A 21,244-nucleotide genomic window follows, 5' to 3' on the forward strand; every position below is an offset into this window, starting at 1 on the left:
TGCGTGTGTGTGTGTGTGTGTGTCTGTGTGTGTGTGAGTCTGTCTGTGTGTGTGTGTGTGTGTGTGTGTGGTTTATGAGGACACAAATTTGTATAATGACATTGGTATGACAGAGGTATTACAATATGAAGGTGGTTTATGAGGACACTGCCTATGTCCTCGTAATTCAAAAGGCTTAAAAAACATACTAAATGGTGTTTTTTTGAAAATCTAAAATTGCACAAAGTCTCCTGTGAGGGCTAAGTTTAGGTGTAGGGTTGGTGTAGGGCAATAGCACACACAGTTTGTTCAGTATAAAAACCATTACGCCTATGGAGAGTCCCCATAAACCACAAAAACCAACATAAAATACAAATAATAATAATAAATAATAATAAAAAAAAGCTTGAGCTGGGTGTTAGAAGCGGTTTTCACATTTAGATCGAGCAGAAGCTCTCTCCGGAACTCTTGTAAATCCGCCACGTGTTTCTCACCGGACCGGCTTCCACTTCCGCCTAAACATTGCCCTTGATTTCCTCCAGGAGGTGATATGGAGAGTTGAGTGTTCTGACTTTAGAAGAGCCTGTTATTTGTCACAATGGGGCTTCTGCCTGACGAGGCGAAAGTGTTGCCCCCTCCGGGGATTATTAACAGAAATTCAGTGTGGTTCGGTCTGTGCGGCTGGGCGACCGCGATGCTGCACAACAGTTTAAACCGCAGGCCTGCGCTCCAAGCCGGTGAGATTTATAACAAGCTATACCTCGAACACCAACACATTGTTATTTAATTGCATAGTAATAACGAATTAATGCGTTGCCGGTTGAGTTTACGTGCAACCATTACACAAATCAACTGTTGTGGCAACATATATATGAATATGAATGAATGAATACCACATTGTTGATATTTAAAAGGTCACTACATTTTATTTTCGAGATCAGTGGAATTGCTATTGCACTTCTTATCACTTTAAGTCAATTATATTGCTAGTGACTGCATATTAGCACCATGTATCAAACTGACATGTCAAATGTCATGTAAAATTAATGCAGCAGTCATACCAGTTGTAATACATAACTGTACACTTTCCAAAAAACAGCAACAAAGTAAAAGTAAAAACCAGCAAGCATAATTGGTTATGCAAAAATGTTTTTTTTTTTCCAAACAGGTGTTCACCGCCAAGCGCTGTTCATAACTGTTGGATGGTTCATTGGCTATCATCTCACAAAGTTGGAGAATTATAAATATGCCACATTGGACAGGGACATGAGTGAGTACATGCGGCTGCATCCTGAGGAGTTTCCAGAGAAAGGTAACTAGTGTTCATTTCTGTCTTCAGGTTTTCTTTTTATTAACATTTCTGTATGTTGTTGCCACAATACTTTCAATCTTTGAACTATTTTATTTCATTTTCTCAAACCAGCACCGAAGACATTTGCTGAAATCGTGGAGCCTTTTCATCCAATTCGTTGAAAGGATGTAGTTGTCACAAGACTTTTGTTGAAAATCTGGTTGAACAGACTTTACTGTTAAAAATACTCTTATATTGATGTATTAAGTTGTGTCCTCGATGTCATTAAACTGTCTGAAAAAAAGATCTGATTTTTTTATTATTATTTTTTTCCAATGCACGATTAGTTTTTACATTACCAGATTATTTTAATTATATGAATTAGTTATAATAATAAGCGGTTCTTAATGCTGGTCCTCGCGACCCCCGCTCTGCACATTTTGTATGTTTCTCTTACCGCTTCAGGGGTTGGTTCCATTCCACCATAAGTGCCCTGCGAAGTGGACATCACAGAAAATCCTGCCATGATTCCAGTTTGAAAGAAGTGTGAATGTTCCATTCAAAGGGTATTAAAGTGCGCCCTGTGTTTTTAAGTGAAGTAAACTTCAGCCGATGTCCTGTGTGCAGGGAGTAGAGAACAGTGAACACTATGTAGGGAACATGGCAATTTGAACACAGCTCATAGATGGAGCTCTGTTCTAACGTTATCTAAATCGGGTGTGTTAAACAAGAGAGACATGCAAAATATGCTGGGGAGGACCGGGATTAAGAACCGCTGATAATAATTATATTCATTTTATATTACCCGCCCTCAAAAAAATGCAAGAAACCCTTCAAAATGTCGACTTTGTATTCCATGGAAGATGTATCCTGTTTAGAATGACAGTTCTTTTATTTTTGGAGAACTGCGCTTTTCACAATTTAAGTTCAGTCTTGTACATGTGTGTATGTAGGAGACCGATTATGCATTTTAATGTCCTTTTAAAGTGTGTTTGGCATATTGTCAGAAAGCATGTTGCAAAGACATGCATAAACAAGGTCATCACAATCTCGTACAAATAATTGTGACAGCACTGAACAGCATGACATTTGGAGCTGTGCTTTTATGTCACATGATTTCAGCTAGACTTTGGCATGGATATTGCACCGATAGCCTGTCTCATGCAATAATGTGCAATCCCAGGAGTTTTGCAACAGATTCAGTTGCTCTTGGTTTACTTTGGAAGATTTCATCTACTTCTCGTTTGACACACATTCATATTTAAAAACTGAATTATAAGTAATATTATTACAGGACTTCATTTATAGTGTGTCTGTACGTCAGGATTATTGTCGTTAATAAAAACTATTAAAAAAAAAACTTTTGTTAAATGAAATAAAGCTGAAATAAAAGAAATGATAGATAAAGGACTAAAGACAAAATTAAAACCAGAGATGTTACTTTGGCAGCTAACTGAAATAAGTTTAATATGAAGCATTAAAATTAACTGGAAATAACTAAAACAAATAAAAAGTCTAATTTAATTAGTAATATTAAAATGACAAAAGCATAACAAAATTGTAAATTAAAAATATAAGAATAAACACTAATATAATATTATATTATAGCAAAATAGCACTATTGTACGTAAAGTAATTTGGCAATATTGCATCAGTTGCCTTTTATTATTGGCTTAAATTTGTATATATATATTCTCGATGATTCCACTAGCACATATTCTGGCTATTTTGTGAATTCCTTTTATATGATATGCAAATTATGTACAAAAACATCAGGCAAATCACATAACTTTGCACTACAACCCCTAATATTTGAGGGAAGCAGTTTGTGTATTTTAAAGGAATTTCCATGTATAATTGTTCACTTTCAATCATTATACACAGAATGCAAGCTAATAGTAAAGCAGCCAAATGTAATAGATGAAAAACATTAAATTATTTAAATATTAAAGAAGAAATTCTTTTAAATACAATTCCAAGACAAAATTAGTTTTCATATTTTTTATTGCATGTCACATAGATAGTGACAAGGATGTAAACATGCAGCTCTCCAGGTAATTGCAACCACCCCAACATGGATTTTTCCACAAGATGAGCAGAATCCTAACGACTGATGCCAACGATGTCCAAATATTTCTCAGTCAAGTTCTGGGACTTCTTCGTGAGTGTTGCCATGATTGTGAACAGGCCTCGCAGATGGAAATGGAAAAGCGCCTCGGGCTCGGCCTCCAGCAGGGGCTCCAGGCCTTTGTGCAGGGCGGCGTGACTCTTGGCCTTGGCGTCTTCATGTGGGACGAGGCTGCACTCCACCGTGTTCTTGATGGTTTTCAGCAGAAGGTAGTACTCATGCAGGTCCATGCTGTGGTCGGCGGCCTCGCAGTCCAGATCGTTGTCATACGGCACGTCTCTGAGGAGGCTGGGAAGCAGGATGGTCTGCTCCATATTGTGCACTGCTGTGCTGTAGCGCCTTAGGGCCAGCAGCAGGGAGCTTCGGCTGAGCTTGGCATCGGCAGACTGCATAGTTGCTCGAGGTGGGTTTCAGGCTGAGGTCTCTTGATTAGATGGTGTAGCAGCCGGAGCCTGGATGCAGTGCAAAATCTGAAGAAAGAGGCTCTTTTTATAGCGTGTCTGACAGGGGCTGTGTGGGACAGTTATGCAACATAGTGGCCTGATCTGATAGTGGTTGAGTTCAGTTAAAGCACCCCCTTGACCTAAAACACCCCTTATTTCTTCACAGCGAGACATTCTGGCTGCCATGCTGAGACCGAGCAGTTTACTGAAGGCACTGACCCCAGAATGGTGATTTACTTCAGACCATCCCTTGTGAAAAAAAAAGTGCTTAATTGTATTAAATGTGCACCCGTAGTGTACTTCACGTCTAAAGAGTATGTTTTTAAAAAACTGTACTTGCAGATAATATAAGCCTAAAACTGAAATAAAAATAAATCAAACCTAAATAATATTAAAACACTAATGTAAATGACAGAATCCTATAAAAAAGTATTAAATAAAAGCTAAAAATCTATAATCGAATTTAATGCTTTCCACCACCCCCACCATAATAAGTACTCATTTAAATGTACTCTGTGGTTTAATTCAAGTCTAAAATATTATTTAACACCACTGAATCAACCTCAATATAACACAAATGTATGGGTTAAATCAGGTAGAAATATAACTCTTTTAAGGGAACAGTTGCAGGTTACAACATTTTACATTGTATTTTACTTGTTTTCCACAAGGGATTTATTTCTCAAATCAAACAAGATCTCTTCAAGTGACAAAACTGTATCATACATGAAGAAGGTATCATCTGATAGCCTAAAGAGGTTATATGCACCAATGTTGCATTAAACGTGCATGCTTTATTTGCTTAGGATTCTACAGCATTGAAAACTATAAATGGAAAGATAAATATGATCTAAACGTATATTCTAATCAATTAGAGTGCAATGACATTCAAGGTCAGATCTGTTTGGATTGGCTCTGAACTGTGGTTGCACATTTACAGATGCAACCAGACTGTACAACATCACTCATATTTGGAAATAACACTCAGACTGTTTGCACAATGTCTGTGATTAAATAAATCATCAGACTTCATTATTTCTTAAGAACACAAAATGGGGTTGATATCTCTTGATATCTAAAATGATATATCTTTAATCAGACTCCTGGTATTGCAAGTTAAGATTAATTTAGAGTTAAGTCCACCCAAATGTTTAGCACCATTCCAAATACAATATAATAATAATATTTTATATATTCATAATCTTTTAACGCTGCTCTGCTGCATACAGTACAACAGAAGCACAGAAAGACTAGGGGCTGTGAAGTGAAAATATTTAATATGAATTTAAAAAAAAAAAAATTTGGGGAAGTTAGAGTATTTGCTTACCAAGAAGATGATAATGCGTTTATGCATCACCTCCAAGCTTCAATTTGTTCAAAAATGTGAAAATATTATATTTTGTGTAGAGAAGCTAGTGTTAACTATGCAACAGTTGAAACTGGCTGCATTAAATGCTGGAAAAAGTATTTCAAAGGATGAGACCAAGAGTCTGGTGATGTCTATGGGTCACAGACTCACTGCTGTGATTGTGTGCAAGGGATCTGCAACTAAATAATAGCTTTTAATCTTTTATATCTGCCTTATGTTCAACTGTCCCAATACTTCTGCTCACATCAATGAGTGGGATGAACTCTAAAAGTGCTGTTCGTTTTATTTGGTAAAACATGTATGTGTTGAAACGGCTAATAATAAAATGTGACATTCTGTAGTTTTGTCTCATATTCATCTTTTAATCATATTTGCAGATTTCTTGACTCCACAGCCAACAGAGCAATTTTGTCTTTACTGTTCCAATACTTATGGAGGACACTGTATAGATAATTTAATGTAAAGCATTTTAAAACTTTTAGAAACAAAAATGTGTGTATACAAGCTTACGCTGTTGGATAATGTTAGTGGACACATTTAATTAGTGAGATTATGAAACATGTTATATAATCTTTGAATAAATGCGTCGATTATGACAAATGTATTTTTTTGTGCGAGTTATTCCTTTAAGGCTTCCTTTTGAGGCAAAGTAATAATCATACTTGCCACAGGATGGCGGTCTGTCATTGATGAAATAGTCAGCTCCGTCCTTTGAGTTTTAAACACTGTGCTTGAGACCAGTTTTAACATATTTCTCTCTTTTCTATTTTTTTTTTTTTTTTACAAAATCGCAACCATAATAAATAATAACGTAAGTGCTACAATGTGTTAGAGCTAACTATTAAATCGGGTGATTTGCACTTTTAATATTGTACTTACACATCATGTATTACTCATGAAAATCATTAAATGCATAATAAACACATAATAAAAATAATTGTCAGAAAAAATAACATTCACTTTCTATGCATAGTTATGTTTTCAGATGTATTCGAATGAGGACTCACATCAATAACGAACTTGTTAGTTTACTGAGTGCTGTTTTTTTTTGCCTTTTTTCTCATTTATTGTTGACTGAATGCTGCAGAGAGTTCCTCAGGGGCAGGGGCTCAAATGTAAAAAGGGGGCAATATGGGGGAGAATATATAGGTCAAAAGATTGGATACATTACTATTTTATATTTTTGCAAGAAGTTACTTAGTCATCAAGCCTGCATTTATTTGATCAAATCAAATTTTAATATACTTCATTAATTTACTCTGCATTTTATCAGCCTGTGGCACTGCTGAGGTGGTATGGAAGCCCAGGTTGCTTTGATAGCGGCCTTCAGGTCATCTGCATTGTTGGGTCTGGTGTCTCTCATCTTCCTCTTGACAATACCCCATAGATTCTCTCTGGGGTTCAGGTCAAGCGAGTTTGCTGGCCAATCAAGCACAGTAACACCATGGTCATTGAACCAGGTTTGGTACCTTTGGCAGTGTGGGCAGTTGCCAAGTCCTGCTGGAAAATGAAATCAGCATCTCCATAAAGCTTGTCAGCAGAAGGAAGCATGAAGTGCTCTAAAATTTCCTGGTAGATGGCTGCGTTGACTGTGGACTTCAGAAAACACAGTGGACCAACACCAGCAGATGACATGTCAGCCCAAATCATCACTGACTGTGGAAACTTCACACTGGACTTCAAGCAACATGGATTCTGTGCCTCTCAACTCTTCCTCCAGACTCTGGGACCTTGATTTCCAAATAAAATGCAAAATTTACTTTCATCTGAAAAGAGGACTTTGGACCACTGAGCAACAGTCCAGTTCTTTTTCTCCACAGCCCAGGTAAGACACTTCTGACGTTGTCTCTGGTTCAGAAGTGGCTTGGTAGCCCTTTTCCTGAAGACGTCTGAGCGTGGAGACTCTTGATGCATTGACTCCAGCTTCAGTCCACTCCTTGTGAAGCTCTCCACAAGTGTTTGAATCAGCTTTGCTTGACAGTATTCTCAAGCTTGCGGTCATCCCTGTTGCTTGTGCACCTTTTCCTACCCAAATTCTTCCTTCCAGTCAACTTTGCATTTAATATGCTTTGATACAGCACTCTGTAAACAGCCACTCCTTTCAGTAATGACCCTCTGTGACTTACCCTCTTTGTGGAGGGTGTCAATGATTGTCTTCTGGATCATTGCCAAGTCAGCAGTCTTCCCCATTATTGTGGTTTCAAAGAACAAGAGATACCGTGAATTTATACTGTAGGGATGGTCATTTATTGAAACTCAAATGTAAATATTCTAATACTTTGAGATACTGATTTTTGACTTTCATGAGCTGTAAGCTCTAATCATCAAAATTAAATGTACATATAATTAATCTAAAATATATGAAAGTTTGACTTTTTGAAATAAGTTACAAGAAAAAATAAACTTTCACGATATTCAATTTTTTTAGATGTACCTGTATATTAAAATAGAAAAACATTCTTTTAAATTGTAATAATATTTCACAATATTAGGCTACAGTTTTTTTTCTGTATTTTTGATGAGCATAAGACACTTTCATAATGCTGCATAATTATCAAAAATGATAATATAATTGTTACGGGGATGACGAGACGTGAGACGTGCGGATCCATGTGCAAAGCTTTATTATAAAACATTGGTCAAGACAGGCAGGGTCAATAAACAGCAGACAGGTATGGCAGAGGCAAGACACAAGAGCAATCCTAGAGCAAGCGAGGGTCGACGATCGGCGTACAAAATCCAGACAGGGCAAGGCAGAGAGAATAATCCAAGAACTCGGGCAGGAATCAAAACACAGGAAAACTGACTAGAAAACAGGAAAACGCTTGGTATGCAGACTAGGCTAACAATACTCGGCGGTGAGCAAGAGCAAGTCCCAGGCTTAAATAGAGTGATGGTGATTGTGAAATGGTGATCAGGTGTGGGCGAAATAGTGAACAGCTGTGCAAGTCGTCAGTGCAATGGATTGTGGGAAATTGAGTCCAGTGTGCTGTGTAGTGTAAAAGTCCATGTGGTGAGCGGGTGACCTCTGGTGGTGAGTAAACTGAAGTGCATGGCCACGATTCGTAACAATAATAAAGTCCTTTCACGTCACGATTTCGGCAGCCTATACTTCAAATAATAGGTCTGTAGGTGACACTTGGGCTTTATTAACTAAGATAGTTTCATCAAATAGTAAATGAAAAAAAGCTTTGTGAATTTAGTTTTTTTTTTTTTTTTCACGTCGTTACATTGTTTAGAGCATAATTGTTTTGGGGGGAAAATTTACATTTTTGAAAAAATTACATTTTATTCATGTTTTATTCTATGTCCTCTGTAGAGGACACTAGGACTACGTTTTTCTAAAACATAAAATGGCATGAATAGACATCAAAAAGGCAAAAACAATGGGATTTAAAAAAAATTCACCAATACATTTTTAGGTTTCAGGATTTTTTTCTTCTAAACTTTAAGGATGATTCTCAACTATGTTATAAAATATATAACACAATGATTTGATATACCATTTTGTTTTATGAAATATGTGTGTAACAATTTCCATAAACTGGTTTTCCCATTAAACACAGTGTGGGTTTAATGAGTTGCTGTTGGGACAGCACGTTGAAAAAAGAATTGTCATAATGGGAGTAATAATTGGCCAGATTTTCATAATAATATCTAATATTTCATAACAAAATAGATATATAATTTATTTTCCTATTCAATTGTTATGTCTCCCAAAATGCATAATAAACATGTTTTTAGTCCTGGTGTACAGTGGACATGTTTGAAATGATGTCCTTTTTCATAAAAGGAAGTCATATTTGAATTTGAAAACCTATAACATTTTCCTGAGATGTTGCTTTATGACAAACAATTAGAAAATTATTCAGATTTAAATGACAATTACAAAATATAATCATATTTCCATAAGGATGTAAAATGTTTCACTAAATTAAATGTAGCCATCTACATTTAGCCGTCTTTAAATGTAGTTAAAGACCGAAGAGAAGGTGTGGTCATGGTGAAATTTCCAATCATTTAGTATCTCTATAAAGCCCTGAATGTGCTCTGTACATATCTCTATAAAGCCCTGAATGTGCTCTGTACAGGACATCCAGACTTACAACTGTGACATGTGAGGTCTCAGAGAAATTCACTGAAATAGAATGTCCACTACAGAGGCAAAAACTCCATAGCTGGGTCTCAGGAGGACATATCATACATAAATATAAGTGAATTGAATAGCCTACTGATTACCATTATTGCGATTTTTGGCACTGCACGGTTTTGTGCAGTGCTTTTGTAGTCATTTAGCATACATTTATATGTAAAAAATAAACACGATTTTTCTGACTTTTGAGCGAGTAGTTACTGTTTTGTATAAACTGTCATGTTAATTACAATTCAAATGCATTTTGTTTTATTGACCACAATATCATTGCTATTTGTCCGAGAGGGGCACTTTTGAATAATGTTGAAAAAGGGCAGGGGGTCCAGCCCCCAAACAAACCGAAACAGCAAAACTCTCAGACTTCTTTTGCAGAGAGAGCCCGGTTCCCACAGGGAGCACCCATGCCTGCTGGCTCCTGACAGGGAGAGAAAGTGGAGGCAGGAGAAACCTCGGGCTTCTGTCCTACAGTGAGTACCTGTACCTACCAGGCCTCCACAAAAAGCAAAGGGAAGGCAGTCGAAGTCTCAAGCCTCTTACCAGGGAACCAGTTTCCCACAAGGAGCACCCATTCCTCCTGGTTCCAAACAGAAAAGAAAGTGGAAGCAGAAGCCTCAAACTTCTTTTCCACAGGGAGCCAGGTTCCCAAAAGGAACATTCATGCCTGCTGGTTCCCAACAGAAAACAAAATGGAAGCAGCAGAAGCTTCAAACATCTTCTGCACACAAAGCACCCAATCTGTGGAGGAAGCATGCCGTCTTGTCACCTGTACAGAGAGGTTCCCCACTGGGAGCACCCACGCCCTTAGAGAGAACCCGTGGCCATTGGGTCCTCACAAGGAGCACTCTCTTAAATCTCTTTTTATTTGTATACACATTATTTGTATTTTTTATTTGTGCATGTAAATGTTTTATGTATGTAATAAAAAAATGTACAACTATAAATTCATTTACTAAGTACAATGCACATTAATAATGAAGACATTTTGCCAATGTAAGCCAAAATATAATAGTGGATCAAAACCTTTCATCAAAGTTGTCCTAAAACCAAAATGTGTTCTTGTCTTAGGACTTATTTGATGAACTTTTTGATCCACTTCAAATGTTGAATGTTCAGTTCATCTGCTGATGGCAGGCGGATGAAAGCCCAAAGTCAAAGAATAATATATAAATGCATTATATGTTTAGCAGTGGGGGAAGTAATAAATATCATTGAAGGGTATCATGTAGGATGATTTACAATGCAATAAATATATAGTAGTGCTGTCAATCGATTAAAAAAAACTAATTAATCGCACAGTTTTTTTCCGAAATTAATCACGATTAATCCCACCTAACATTAACGTTTTTACATATACTGTTATATTGCAATAATTTCACATTCAATCTTCAAATTAATGTACAAACAACATAAAGACGTGTTTGTTTAATGGCATCTTTTTACTTTATGACTTAAGGCCAGTACCACTGATACAATAATACTGATGTCTCTAGGAAATTGTTCTTTTTTTTATATTTAAATTAAAATATTTAAACTTTTAAAATATTTTTCTAATATTTAAACATTGTCTATAGCCATTCAGTATAACAGTATAATTGATATTATAGCATTTTAACATTTGTTAAAATTTTAACATGTATTAGACTTTAAAAAATAACTTCTAATTTAAGTGAACTTAAAAAAAAAAGTTCACAAACTTGTGCCCTTCAGCAAGTTGGAAATATACAGAAATTGAATACAGCTATCAAACACTAAATTCTAAATTAAATATAGATAAATCTTTAAAGCTATACAAGTTATTGATTTCCTCTCTTGTTCTTTGATTAACAGACATTACAACAGTGGGGTTATTAGGTTATTTGGCTGCTATTACTTCAAGAGCTGTCGCTGCTGGATCTGACAGGCATCACATTTTCTCACAACTCTGTATTTTTTCTGACTCACTTTAGATCTCGAGTTGAATCAAGTATGTGCCAGTGACAGTGCTAGGCTGCTCCAGGACAGTTTTGAAAACCATTTCAGAGACATGTTCTTAAAGGTGGAGTAGGACATCTTGGAAAATGCTAACTTTAGCCTGATAGCACTGAAAGCGAGTGTCCCACCCTCCCTGCAAATCGTCATCCAAATCCATGCCCCCTGAAGGCATATATGCACACAGACCAGACGACCAGAGATAACATTACTAATATACATTGTGTGCCATTCACTGCTGAGAAAACTTTATAGTACAGTTAGTAAAAGTACAACAATAAGCAACAATGAGCATGGTAGTATGGTATTAGCAAGTCAAAGGCCATACGTTTGATTCTCAGGGAAGGCATGACCTTATAAAGCATAGTTTGAGCACAGTGTAAATGACTTGTGGTTTTCCTAAAGATAAAAATATTCAATAATAATGATGGGAACAGTCTGTAGTTATTATAATTATGGAAGATGCACACCCCTGAAAGTAGCTTACAGTAACTATATTAACCTCAATTTTAATAACTGTAAATTATTACATTAAATATGACAAGTATCATATCAGTATTCAATTCATAGACCCCTCAGGTTGAAACAGTAGAAGAAATTTTAGATTTACTCTATGCTTGTCCTCTGTTGTGCTCTAACAGTACAATACATGCAGATCAGTCACCTACATGCAAAAAACAGTGCATGTCAACCAAAAAATTATGAAAGTTCTTCTTCAATTTATACATTAATTATACAGTTTTAATTTCTGTATGTACAGTTCAAATTGGCACTAAACATTCATGTACAAAATAATGAAACCCCAATAAGTCAAATTCGGTCCATCTTTTATTCTTTATAACCTCTGATAAAAACTGCCTTTAAGTGCTTAGAAGCTTCTGTCACCTCTCTACTGCAATCTTGGCCCATTCCTCACCTGAAAAAAGCTTCCAGGTCATTGTTAATCTTTGGTTTTCTCATTGCCACAGCTTTCTTCAAATTCCACCAAATATTTTATGCAGAAACTGAATAATAAAATGTAAAATAGCATTGCATAGTCTTCACTATACAACCTGAATTCCGAAAAATGTTGGGACGCTTTTTTAAATTTGAAAAAAAAAATGAAAACTAAAAGAATTTCAAATCACATGAGCCAATATTTTAGTCACAGTAGAACATAAATAACAAATGTTTAAACTGAGAAATTTCACAATTTTATGAACAAAATTAGCTCATTTCAAATTTGATGCCTGCTACAGGTCTCAAAGTAGCTCTGACAGGGGCATGTTTACCATGGTGTAGTATCTCCTCTTCAAAACAGTTTGAAGACGTATGGGCATCGAGGTTATGAGTTTCTGGAGTTTTAGTGTTGGCATTTGGTCCCATTCTCTATAGGTGAAAGATCTGGACTGCAGGCAGGCCAATTCAGCACCCGTACTCTTCTACTATGAAGCCATGCTGTTGTAATAGCTGCAGTATGTGGTTTTGCATTGTCCTGCTGAAATACACGTCATCTGGAGGGGAGCATATGTTGCTCTAAAACCTTTATATACATTTCAGCATTCATAGTGCCTTCCAAAACATGCAAGCTGCCCATACTGTATGCACTTATGCACCCCATACCATCAGAGATGCTGCCTTTTGGACTGAACACTGATAACACGCTGGAAGGTCTCTCTCCTCTTTAGCCCGGAGGACACAGCGTCCGTGATTTCCAACAAGAATGTCAAATTTGGACTCGTCTGACCATAGAACACTTTTCCACTTTGAAACAGTCAATTTTAAAGCCTTGGGACACAGGACATGACAGCGCTTATGGACCATGTTCACATATGTCTTATTTAGTCCAGAGCAGAGAGTGATTGACACCAACAGCTAGTAAATTAGGCACGGTCACTTTAAGACACAATGCAAGGTTTCAATATAATGATACACATCCAATTTCTTTCTCATCTCTTTACATTCACTTAAAGCTGGGCTCAGACTAATGCAGTTTTAAAATTCTAACTGATTATAAAATCTGCTTGCAGCTCACACATAGGAAGAATGTAAGATTTTCTTCCTAAACATGCACACACTACAAGATTTAAAATTTGCACAATACATGATATTCTATAGTAGTTAGAATCCTAAACATGTTTATTAAACGACTTCCATTACCAGCTAATCTGTGCCGAACATCAGAACCGACCGAAGTCCTCGACAAGATTTTTTATCCGATTCACAGGAGGGGAAAATCAGGGATAAATCGGTCTAAAACTGTAGTGTGAGCCTGGTTTAAGACATAACCAACAGTTTTTCGAGGATACTCACGAAGATGGGTATTTCAACATAATTTTGTATGTATTTTTCCATTCAAGTGCAAGAAGACACCAAACTCAATTCAGTGTTCATGGGCTTTGAGACGTGACTGAATTAAGTTCTTTCACATGTTTTTGCGCTTAAATGTTTAAATCGGTGAGGTGTATTTGTTTGTTCAAGTGCAAGAAGATGCGACAGTGAACTCAATTCGGTCTTCGCTGAACAGAGTTTTTTTTAATCTTCCTGTGCTTGAATGCTTTAAATCTCTTGAATGTTTAAACTGGCAAGTCTTAAAAATACGTGCCAATGATAAGCTTTCATGACGTCGTGCAGCAGTGGCCCGTCAACTGTCCTAAGCATCTTTCATGCTAGTTTTGGACAGTTGGTTGAAATCACCGGGGGGCAAACCCACAGCCGTGGGCCCCTATAATCACCACCTTCCTCCCCACTAGCGATGGCCCTGCATACAGTTAAGATTTTCACTTCCTGCAACAGCAATCGCATGTTTGACCATGGGAATAGTGTTCTGCTGTTCATAAACCTAGCCTTTTTTGCACAAGACATACCTCTGCCATGGGTTCAGAAAGTTCCAGTTTGGTCACATCACTCCATAAAACATTCTTCCACAACTCCACAACTCAAACCCTCAAAGGTTTTTTTGTACAACACATTTTAAGTTAGGAATAAGGCTGCCAGCTGTGTCTCTAGAAACTTTTAATGTCTTGGAAATCTTCATGTAGCCCTAAACTTTGTAATGTAATTAAACTATTTCTTCTCTATAGCTATTGTATAGCTTTTGCTGTATTTGCTACTCATCCTTAGCACATGTGTAATGCATGGCGCAAGTGCAACCCTCCCTCTCAAACAGTGAATAACAGAAATGAGCGTGAAAGGAGTGCACTATTTCTAGATTTGGACCAGTGACCAGAAGATTAGACTCGCTCAAGAGACAGTGCCAACAAGACGAAAGGCAATAGTGACAACACTGGCAGTGAAATTCAAAACATCACAACGTGACACAAAAGAAAAGTAATGGCAAAAATTAAGACAAAGACTTGTTCCAAACAAGTAAAATGTTACCTTACTATAACCCTTATATATATTTATATTTTCTATTTAGTTTGTGACTATTATTGATTGTTTCTTTTTTTTTTTTGGCCTATTTAGATTCGAGCTAATAAAGTTAATTAACCCTTACTCGGATAATATGTGTATAAAATTTATTTTCACTTATTTATTCAATTTGTTTCTAATTGGCTTATTTAATGTAGAGAATAACTTTAAATTTCAATACAATCCTTCCAAATGATAACCCTTTGAAATACCCCTTTCACCCTTGTTTTCCAGGAAAAGAAATATAGAACCAAATAATTAGATGAAATAAAATACAGTAGAATTTTAAAAGATGAAGGAAAAAAAAATAGTACAAAAATAAAAAAAATCACAATAAATCAAATTAACTGCTCACAATAGCAGACTCGATATGAATTAAGATTTCACTAAATCTCAATTCCAGTTCAGTGCTGCTTACACGAGATCCTTCTTCCGCAATTGAATTCTGAGCAACACTGTTCAGTCAGAAAGGGGGGAAACATACACACAATCCTTCCACTCCATGTATTCCTTGATCCACAAAGCTCGGTCCTTATATGGGCATGGCTCGCAATGACGGCTTTAACTCGAAGCAGGGACAGTTCAAATTCAAAATCTTCCTCAGGAATCGTCCAGTGTCCAGGAAACGTGCAGCATCCGACTCAGGGAATGATGAAAAAAGTAGAAAATAGAAAGAGAACGAGAAAGGACAAAGGACAAAACAAAACAAAAAGGGAAAAAATTAAAAGACCCAGCCTTGCAAAAGACAAAGCCAAAAGAAAAACACAATTAGACATTCCTTTCAAAAATATACATCATTACAGCAGTTAATCTGCAAATAAACATCATTCAACATATTTAAACTTCATTTGCATCTAACATTACCATATTGAATTTGCATAGATGTGCAAAGAGCATTTTTCAAATGACGCACTTAAGCGTCATCTGATGTGCATCACGATCAGCCATTAGCTCATAGCTCGAATAAATAACTTTTGTAAACTGTTCATAGTAACTTTTAACTCTGAAACATTAGTTAACACATTCACACAATATTCTTACCACTTCAAACCAGAAGATTAACTTTTATGCTTATTTTAACTGCGCATAACAACAGCATTTAATGGTTAAACACCATTTAACAAACATTTATACAAACTAACCTCAGTAATTGAGGATTTATTCACTTCACTTACCAAGAGAATAAATTTTTTTTTTTTCAGTTATGAAGTTTGCAGAAAGACAAAACTTTAACTTCAGGCCTTTATTTTCCCTGTAGCATTCCACGAATGCTAAAATAAATACATGTATTTTCTCTATCTCTCTCTTTACAGATATTAATAAAATAAAATAATTGGTTTACACATTCGCGAATATTGTAGTTTTTTTTCTTTTTTCTTCAGCAACAGGGTTTCTAGTAACCTGGGTTACACATGCTAAGTTTATGTATGTGTAACAGCTCAAGCTAATTCTGTTTTCTAATAGAGTTTCTAAAGGCTTAATTGTGTTGTAAGACAATTTTGTTCACTTCCATAAAACTAAGTGACTTAAAAACTGAAATGTTGAATAGTGGTTGAATAATTATGACATAACTGTATTATTAAAAATCCTATAACTAAAAAATATGACCTTATACAGTACATTAACATTTTAATATGCCAGTAAACTGCTATAGATGCCATTTTTATCAAATTCTAGATATTCAGAAAAGCATTTCTAAAGAAATACAGTCTCAGGGGTTGAATAATTTTGATTGCAGCTGTATATAATGAAAACCTTTTACCTTTCACTTCGTTGCCATACAGGACCAGTGAATTGCCATTTTGCCAATTGCCAACATACCTTTTGACGATATGGTAATAGATTTGGCTTTTTGGATTTTCACTTTAAAATAACATACTTTATTCATAAGGTAGTGTAAACAGATAATTCGTGATTTTAAACCCATATTTTTTAATTGGTATTATTCATTTATTTGTACTTTTTTTTTACATTTTCTCTAAGTAAAAGCAATAGTAACAGTCAGACAGGAAGGACAATCCAAATGTGCAGCATACTGCATTTATTTATGTAAGGCAATGGTTACAAGTGTAGAGTTATCTAAATAATTTTGCACAAAATGTCAAAAGTCAGAATGAAGATTGCATACATCAATAGAAAAACTGTACAATTATTTATAACACTGGCCCCTCCTTACACAGTGTCCCCTAAACAGTATTTGGACATTTAAAGTAAGTCACATTTAAAAATGCCTGTAATTTTGACAATTTGTTAATGCAAAGATATTAATACATTTTAATTGAGGCTTAAGTGTCCATATACATTTTAGGGTCACTGTACATGCAGAAGATCATAGAGCACATCCATTGCTAAGAACATGCTTTACACCCCAGCAAATAGAACAAATGATCCATTAAACCATGGATTCAGCTCCTCTTGTGTCATTTCTGCCTGCAAGAATGACATTTTCAGACTTGTAGAGGTGATTCAGTTAAAAGAAGAAGGGTAAGAGAGAGCTCTGCTAACTGGATATCTGGAGGCACAGAGACAGAGATAAAGTGTATGAAAGACAATCACAGATGATGATCACTAATGTCCACCTCTGAGATGCTGCTAGCAGGTTTCACCCTCTACTGAGTCTGGTTTAGACTTTTAAGCCACAGAGCCGATCATATTTAATCAGGATGGGATCCTTTTATTGTGCAATGCATCAAACACTGGCAGTCACTCCTTCTTTTTCTGCCCGTTGACTATGATCTCCAGGACATGGGTGAGGTCCATCATCTTGGTGAGCATCTCCATGATATCAGGATGTTCTTTAGCCCCTGTGATGAACTCCTCCAACGTCAACTCACCTGCCAAAGTATAGACATTTGATTTTAAGTGTGAATCTTTCCCAAGGTCAGATTTCAACACAAAATTCAAAGAAGAAATTAAGATTATATAGTGTAAAATATACTAAATAAAAATGCAAACACATAGTGTTGTACAGATTAATATAATTTTTTGTATTAAATTGAAAAAATATTGTTTTAAATCTGAAAAAGAAAAGAAAAGAATTTGTTCTCTGTGTATAAATGCTGTAATGAATATTAATTTTAGTCCATAACCTTGTTCTTATACTAGTTCTATAAAGAAAACTAAACCTTGACTCTTGTTAATTACAGTAGTGGTGTTAGCTTAATGGTTTTAGATTGGGGCTGATTATACTAAAGTTTCAGGTTCAATCCTGAACAGAAAAGACTTGTGACCTTAAAGCACATTAAACAACACAGTGGACAACAGGAGGAATTAGTGTTATGTAAGTTGTTCCAAATGAAATATTGCAGTTGACATATTACATTGTAGGTTAATATGCTCCAGCAGATCTCACCTTCATTATTGACATCAATCCTCTCATAGATCAGAGACACAATATCATCTGGAGGGATATCATAACTCCGTGTAATGTCCTGGATTGCCTGGGCAAAAATGAAAAATATGAATATTTACTCCTCTACTAACACCACTGTCTTAATGACACAGTATAAAAAAATAAATAAATAAAAACACTGTCTTGGAATATATGGAATACACAGTATAAATGGACAGGTGTAATAGCTACATTTTGAGAATGATGAAGGAGCTCATCAAACAGCCATCATGAATTTAGGTTAGGACTTAATACAAATTACTTTCCCTAAAGTTGCAACTATAGTATTCTATATTCTAAGATACACTCAGTCATTTAATCAATTTTACACATGAAGAAATAATAATATGTGAGAAAAATATTTTTGAAGATTCATGAGAAGAGTCATATCAGAAGTTTAATAACAAATGTTGTATTCTACATGAAGTGGGTTGCCTCATGGAGGCTTCCATGTTGAGACCACAAGATCAGTCAAATACTACTTGGTTTATCTCCATAATACTGGAAACTTTCGCTTGAAGAATAAATGTGATATATGTGAATGTGCATTTTTACTATGGCATAGGTAACTGAAAACCATTGCTTTTATGAGATGATATGACTGAGTGCACCTTAAACTGAACTGTAGTCTGGACTAGTGGTCGTACACCAGAGGAAACACAGAATAAAGAAAAAATGGATACTTTACTTTGAATATGGTCTCCATTTCATCTCTGTCAATCTTGCCGTTTCCATCCTGATCGAAGAGTTTGAAGTACCACTTCAGCTTCTGGTTTATCTCTCCTTTCAGTAGAAGACTTACAGCTGCAATGTATTCTACAAAATCTATATAGCCATCCTGTGGAAGAAAAAAAGAAAGAAAATATTTGAATATATAATATCGACATCATTTTAAAAGGGCCTTTCAAACAGGATGCATTCTTACATTGAACAATTAGATAGAGAACAACATAATATAACAGAATGCAGGGATCTTCTGTTTAAAGATTATCGTCACCAGCATGGTCAATGTCTGTGCACATCATCCATATGCAGTGCGATTTTATTACATAAAAATGTCTTTGCACTTGTATTGCGGGTTTCAAAAATAACTTGAATCAAACTTCTATAAACATTTTTTTCCAGAAAGTGGCCCATGTGTGAGCTGAGCATACATTTTGCACATGGTTAGAAAAATCTGACTAAGCCCCTGCAGTGATGTGATTTCACAGAGTACAGCATGTTCCTGGATCAACATCCTTGTTGATCCTGGAACAACATTCCAATTAACCAATCAGAATTAAGGGATAGGTTTACAGGAAATGTCAGTTTTAGCCTTTCAACCACAGTTGGGAGCTTCTACGCCCTTCTTATTCAGCTATTATTTACCACTTATTTTATAAATTATAGGTAGCACTGTACACATAAGAATTTTCCAAAAGTTGCTTTTCCACACTGAATATGCTGAAAGTACCTTAATGCATAAGCGTAAAATAATAAAAACTCACTACGATGATACCAAGAGACCAGTCATAATAGGTTTCAACGCCATTTTTCAGGCACAATCATGTTATTAGCACAATATCCCACCATTCATTGTATATGCCGGTCACACGCAAAATTGCCATTTCTAGAATGCTCTAATACGCAACTGTCATGCTTATCTACAGAACAGCACCAGTATTTTCAGCCAGGAATAGAATACATGTACAAAGTAACGTTTATCTTTAACACTATGAAAGTGAATAGCAAGCACAACCAGATATATTCTGTAGATATATGGGGACGATATGTGTCATATAACTAAACATGTTCATCATAGTTTCCAAACACTTTAATTTTCAGTCTGCATTACAACACTTGAAAATGCGGTTTTCAAAACTTTACTTGGGAGAGCGTTTTCAAAAAGTTTTTCCTGAACAAAATTGCTATCCGGAAGGCCAAAACATTAAGAAAACAATACATTTTAGAATTTATCTGGATTAATGTGGTTGTAGCCTGTAACCTAAATGTTCCTGTCACACATTTCTCTCACCCCATCCATGTCAAATGTGAAGAAGACTTGGTCTACATAGCCGCTGGCTTCCTCAGTCATCCCCTGCATCTGTAGCATGGTCTTGAGTTCAAAGAGCGTGATGAGACCTGATGGCGATTCCCTCATGAACTTGTTGTACCAGTGGTGCATGTCCTCAGCCAAGACTTCATCCATGTTGGATCCGTGGGCACCCATACCTCCTCAGAGAGCCTCTTTGTAAATGAAATGTAGAACTGGTTTGTCAAATCCAGAAGTCCAACAGTAGCTGCAGTTTACTGAGTATGAGCTGTGAACAGTTTGCTGCTCAAAGCCAGGATTGACTGTTGATGACGGCACAAAGTCTAAAGCCCTGAGGACTAGGCAACTAAAAGGAGAGATAACCCTTTAATTGGATAACTGTTGAAACCTTCCAAGAACTAAAGGACATCTATGGCCGTCAAAGAGGGAAATCGGAAAGTCTCCAGATGGACTTACCCTTCCCCCTTTGGGGAATAGGTCATGATTTGCAGTGATCCTGAACTTCCTGACCTTGCCTGCAAGGGCTTAGCGTAGAATGATCAATCACTTTCCATGGAGAGGTCAAGATCTGGCCAATAAGCTTAAATGTTCCTGGCCTCTCTGAGAAAACCACGCCCAGCATTACTATTTTTTGCCGAATTTCTTAGGATGCCGAGTTCTAGTCTAGGGAAACCCTTTAGAACAGGCTATTTTTGAGTCGCCCAAAGTTCAGTGTGAAATGTTACTAGGACGGAGGATATTTTAAGAAATGATTAAAACTGTATCAAGAGATATAAACTGTATCAAGCGGCCAAATATAGCAGGGCTCTGCTAAATTTAAAACACTTAAGTAATACAATTTTACATTGAAAGTCAATAAGTCAGTTTTAAGAAGTAATTATGGCAAGTATGACTATTATTATTGTTTGCATTTAAAGTTTGACATTTCTGTGAACTCACCTTTTGCTTCAGACCTAAATTATACTTTGTTGAGAGGTGTGTGATTAATTTTCTAAATGATCAGATTTATAATTTATGATTGTTCCACTATGCACCTAACAACCACCCAGAAGACTCTAGAAACTCCTTAGGAAACATTTATTAATGTTTTAGTAACA

The 21,244-nt window shown here is 36.1% G+C and overlaps 3 protein-coding genes across 3 annotated transcripts; 1 reads left to right on the top strand and 2 right to left on the bottom strand.

The window, feature by feature from the left end:
- The first annotated feature begins 486 nt into the window (after window positions 1-486).
- LOC306854105 (NADH dehydrogenase [ubiquinone] 1 subunit C2-like) lies at window positions 487-1,574 on the top strand. Its single transcript, XM_079391931.1, has 3 exons — window positions 487-716; window positions 1,148-1,291; window positions 1,403-1,574. The coding sequence occupies exons 1-3, from the start codon at window positions 578-580 to the stop codon at window positions 1,450-1,452; spliced, it is 333 nt and encodes a 110-aa protein (XP_079248057.1). The 5' UTR covers window positions 487-577; the 3' UTR covers window positions 1,453-1,574.
- A 1,699-nt stretch (window positions 1,575-3,273) lies between these two features.
- On the bottom strand, window positions 3,274-3,884 carry LOC306853929 (mid1-interacting protein 1-B-like). The gene has a single exon (XM_079391641.1). It carries the CDS (start codon window positions 3,788-3,790, stop codon window positions 3,374-3,376), a length of 417 nt encoding a protein of 138 aa, XP_079247767.1. The 5' UTR covers window positions 3,791-3,884; the 3' UTR covers window positions 3,274-3,373.
- Window positions 3,885-16,643: 12,759 nt separating this feature from the next.
- LOC306854039 (guanylyl cyclase-activating protein 3-like) lies at window positions 16,644-20,547 on the bottom strand. The gene is made up of 4 exons (XM_079391824.1): window positions 20,130-20,547; window positions 18,804-18,953; window positions 18,077-18,164; window positions 16,644-17,558 (listed from the first exon to the last, which is right to left on the bottom strand). The coding sequence occupies exons 1-4, from the start codon at window positions 20,322-20,324 to the stop codon at window positions 17,428-17,430; spliced, it is 564 nt and encodes a 187-aa protein (XP_079247950.1). The 5' UTR covers window positions 20,325-20,547; the 3' UTR covers window positions 16,644-17,427.
- Window positions 20,548-21,244: the final 697 nt, after the last annotated feature.

The sequence above is a fragment of the Barbus barbus genome (assembly GCF_936440315.1).
Source record: "Barbus barbus genome assembly, chromosome: 34".
Lineage (NCBI taxonomy): Eukaryota > Metazoa > Chordata > Actinopteri > Cypriniformes > Cyprinidae > Barbus > Barbus barbus.

What these genes read in the sequence shown, in the direction of transcription:
- LOC306854105 (XM_079391931.1), top strand. Translation starts at nt 578, where the DNA reads ATGGGGCTTCTGCCTGACGAGGCGAAAGTGTTGCCCCCTCCGGGGATT. An exon ending in CAGGCCTGCGCTCCAAGCCG is followed by an intron (nt 717 to 1,147) that starts GTGAGATTTATA and finishes TTTTCCAAACAG; the next exon opens with GTGTTCACCGCCAAGCGCTG. An exon ending in TGAGGAGTTTCCAGAGAAAG is followed by an intron (nt 1,292 to 1,402) that starts GTAACTAGTGTT and finishes TTCTCAAACCAG; the next exon opens with CACCGAAGACATTTGCTGAA.
- LOC306853929 (XM_079391641.1), bottom strand. Translation starts at nt 3,790, where the DNA reads ATGCAGTCTGCCGATGCCAAGCTCAGCCGAAGCTCCCTGCTGCTGGCC.
- LOC306854039 (XM_079391824.1), bottom strand. Translation starts at nt 20,324, where the DNA reads ATGGGTGCCCACGGATCCAACATGGATGAAGTCTTGGCTGAGGACATG. An exon ending in TCACATTTGACATGGATGGG is followed by an intron (nt 18,954 to 20,129) that starts GTGAGAGAAATG and finishes TTTCTTCCACAG; the next exon opens with GATGGCTATATAGATTTTGT. An exon ending in GATTGATGTCAATAATGAAG is followed by an intron (nt 17,559 to 18,076) that starts GTGAGATCTGCT and finishes ATACTTTGGCAG; the next exon opens with GTGAGTTGACGTTGGAGGAG.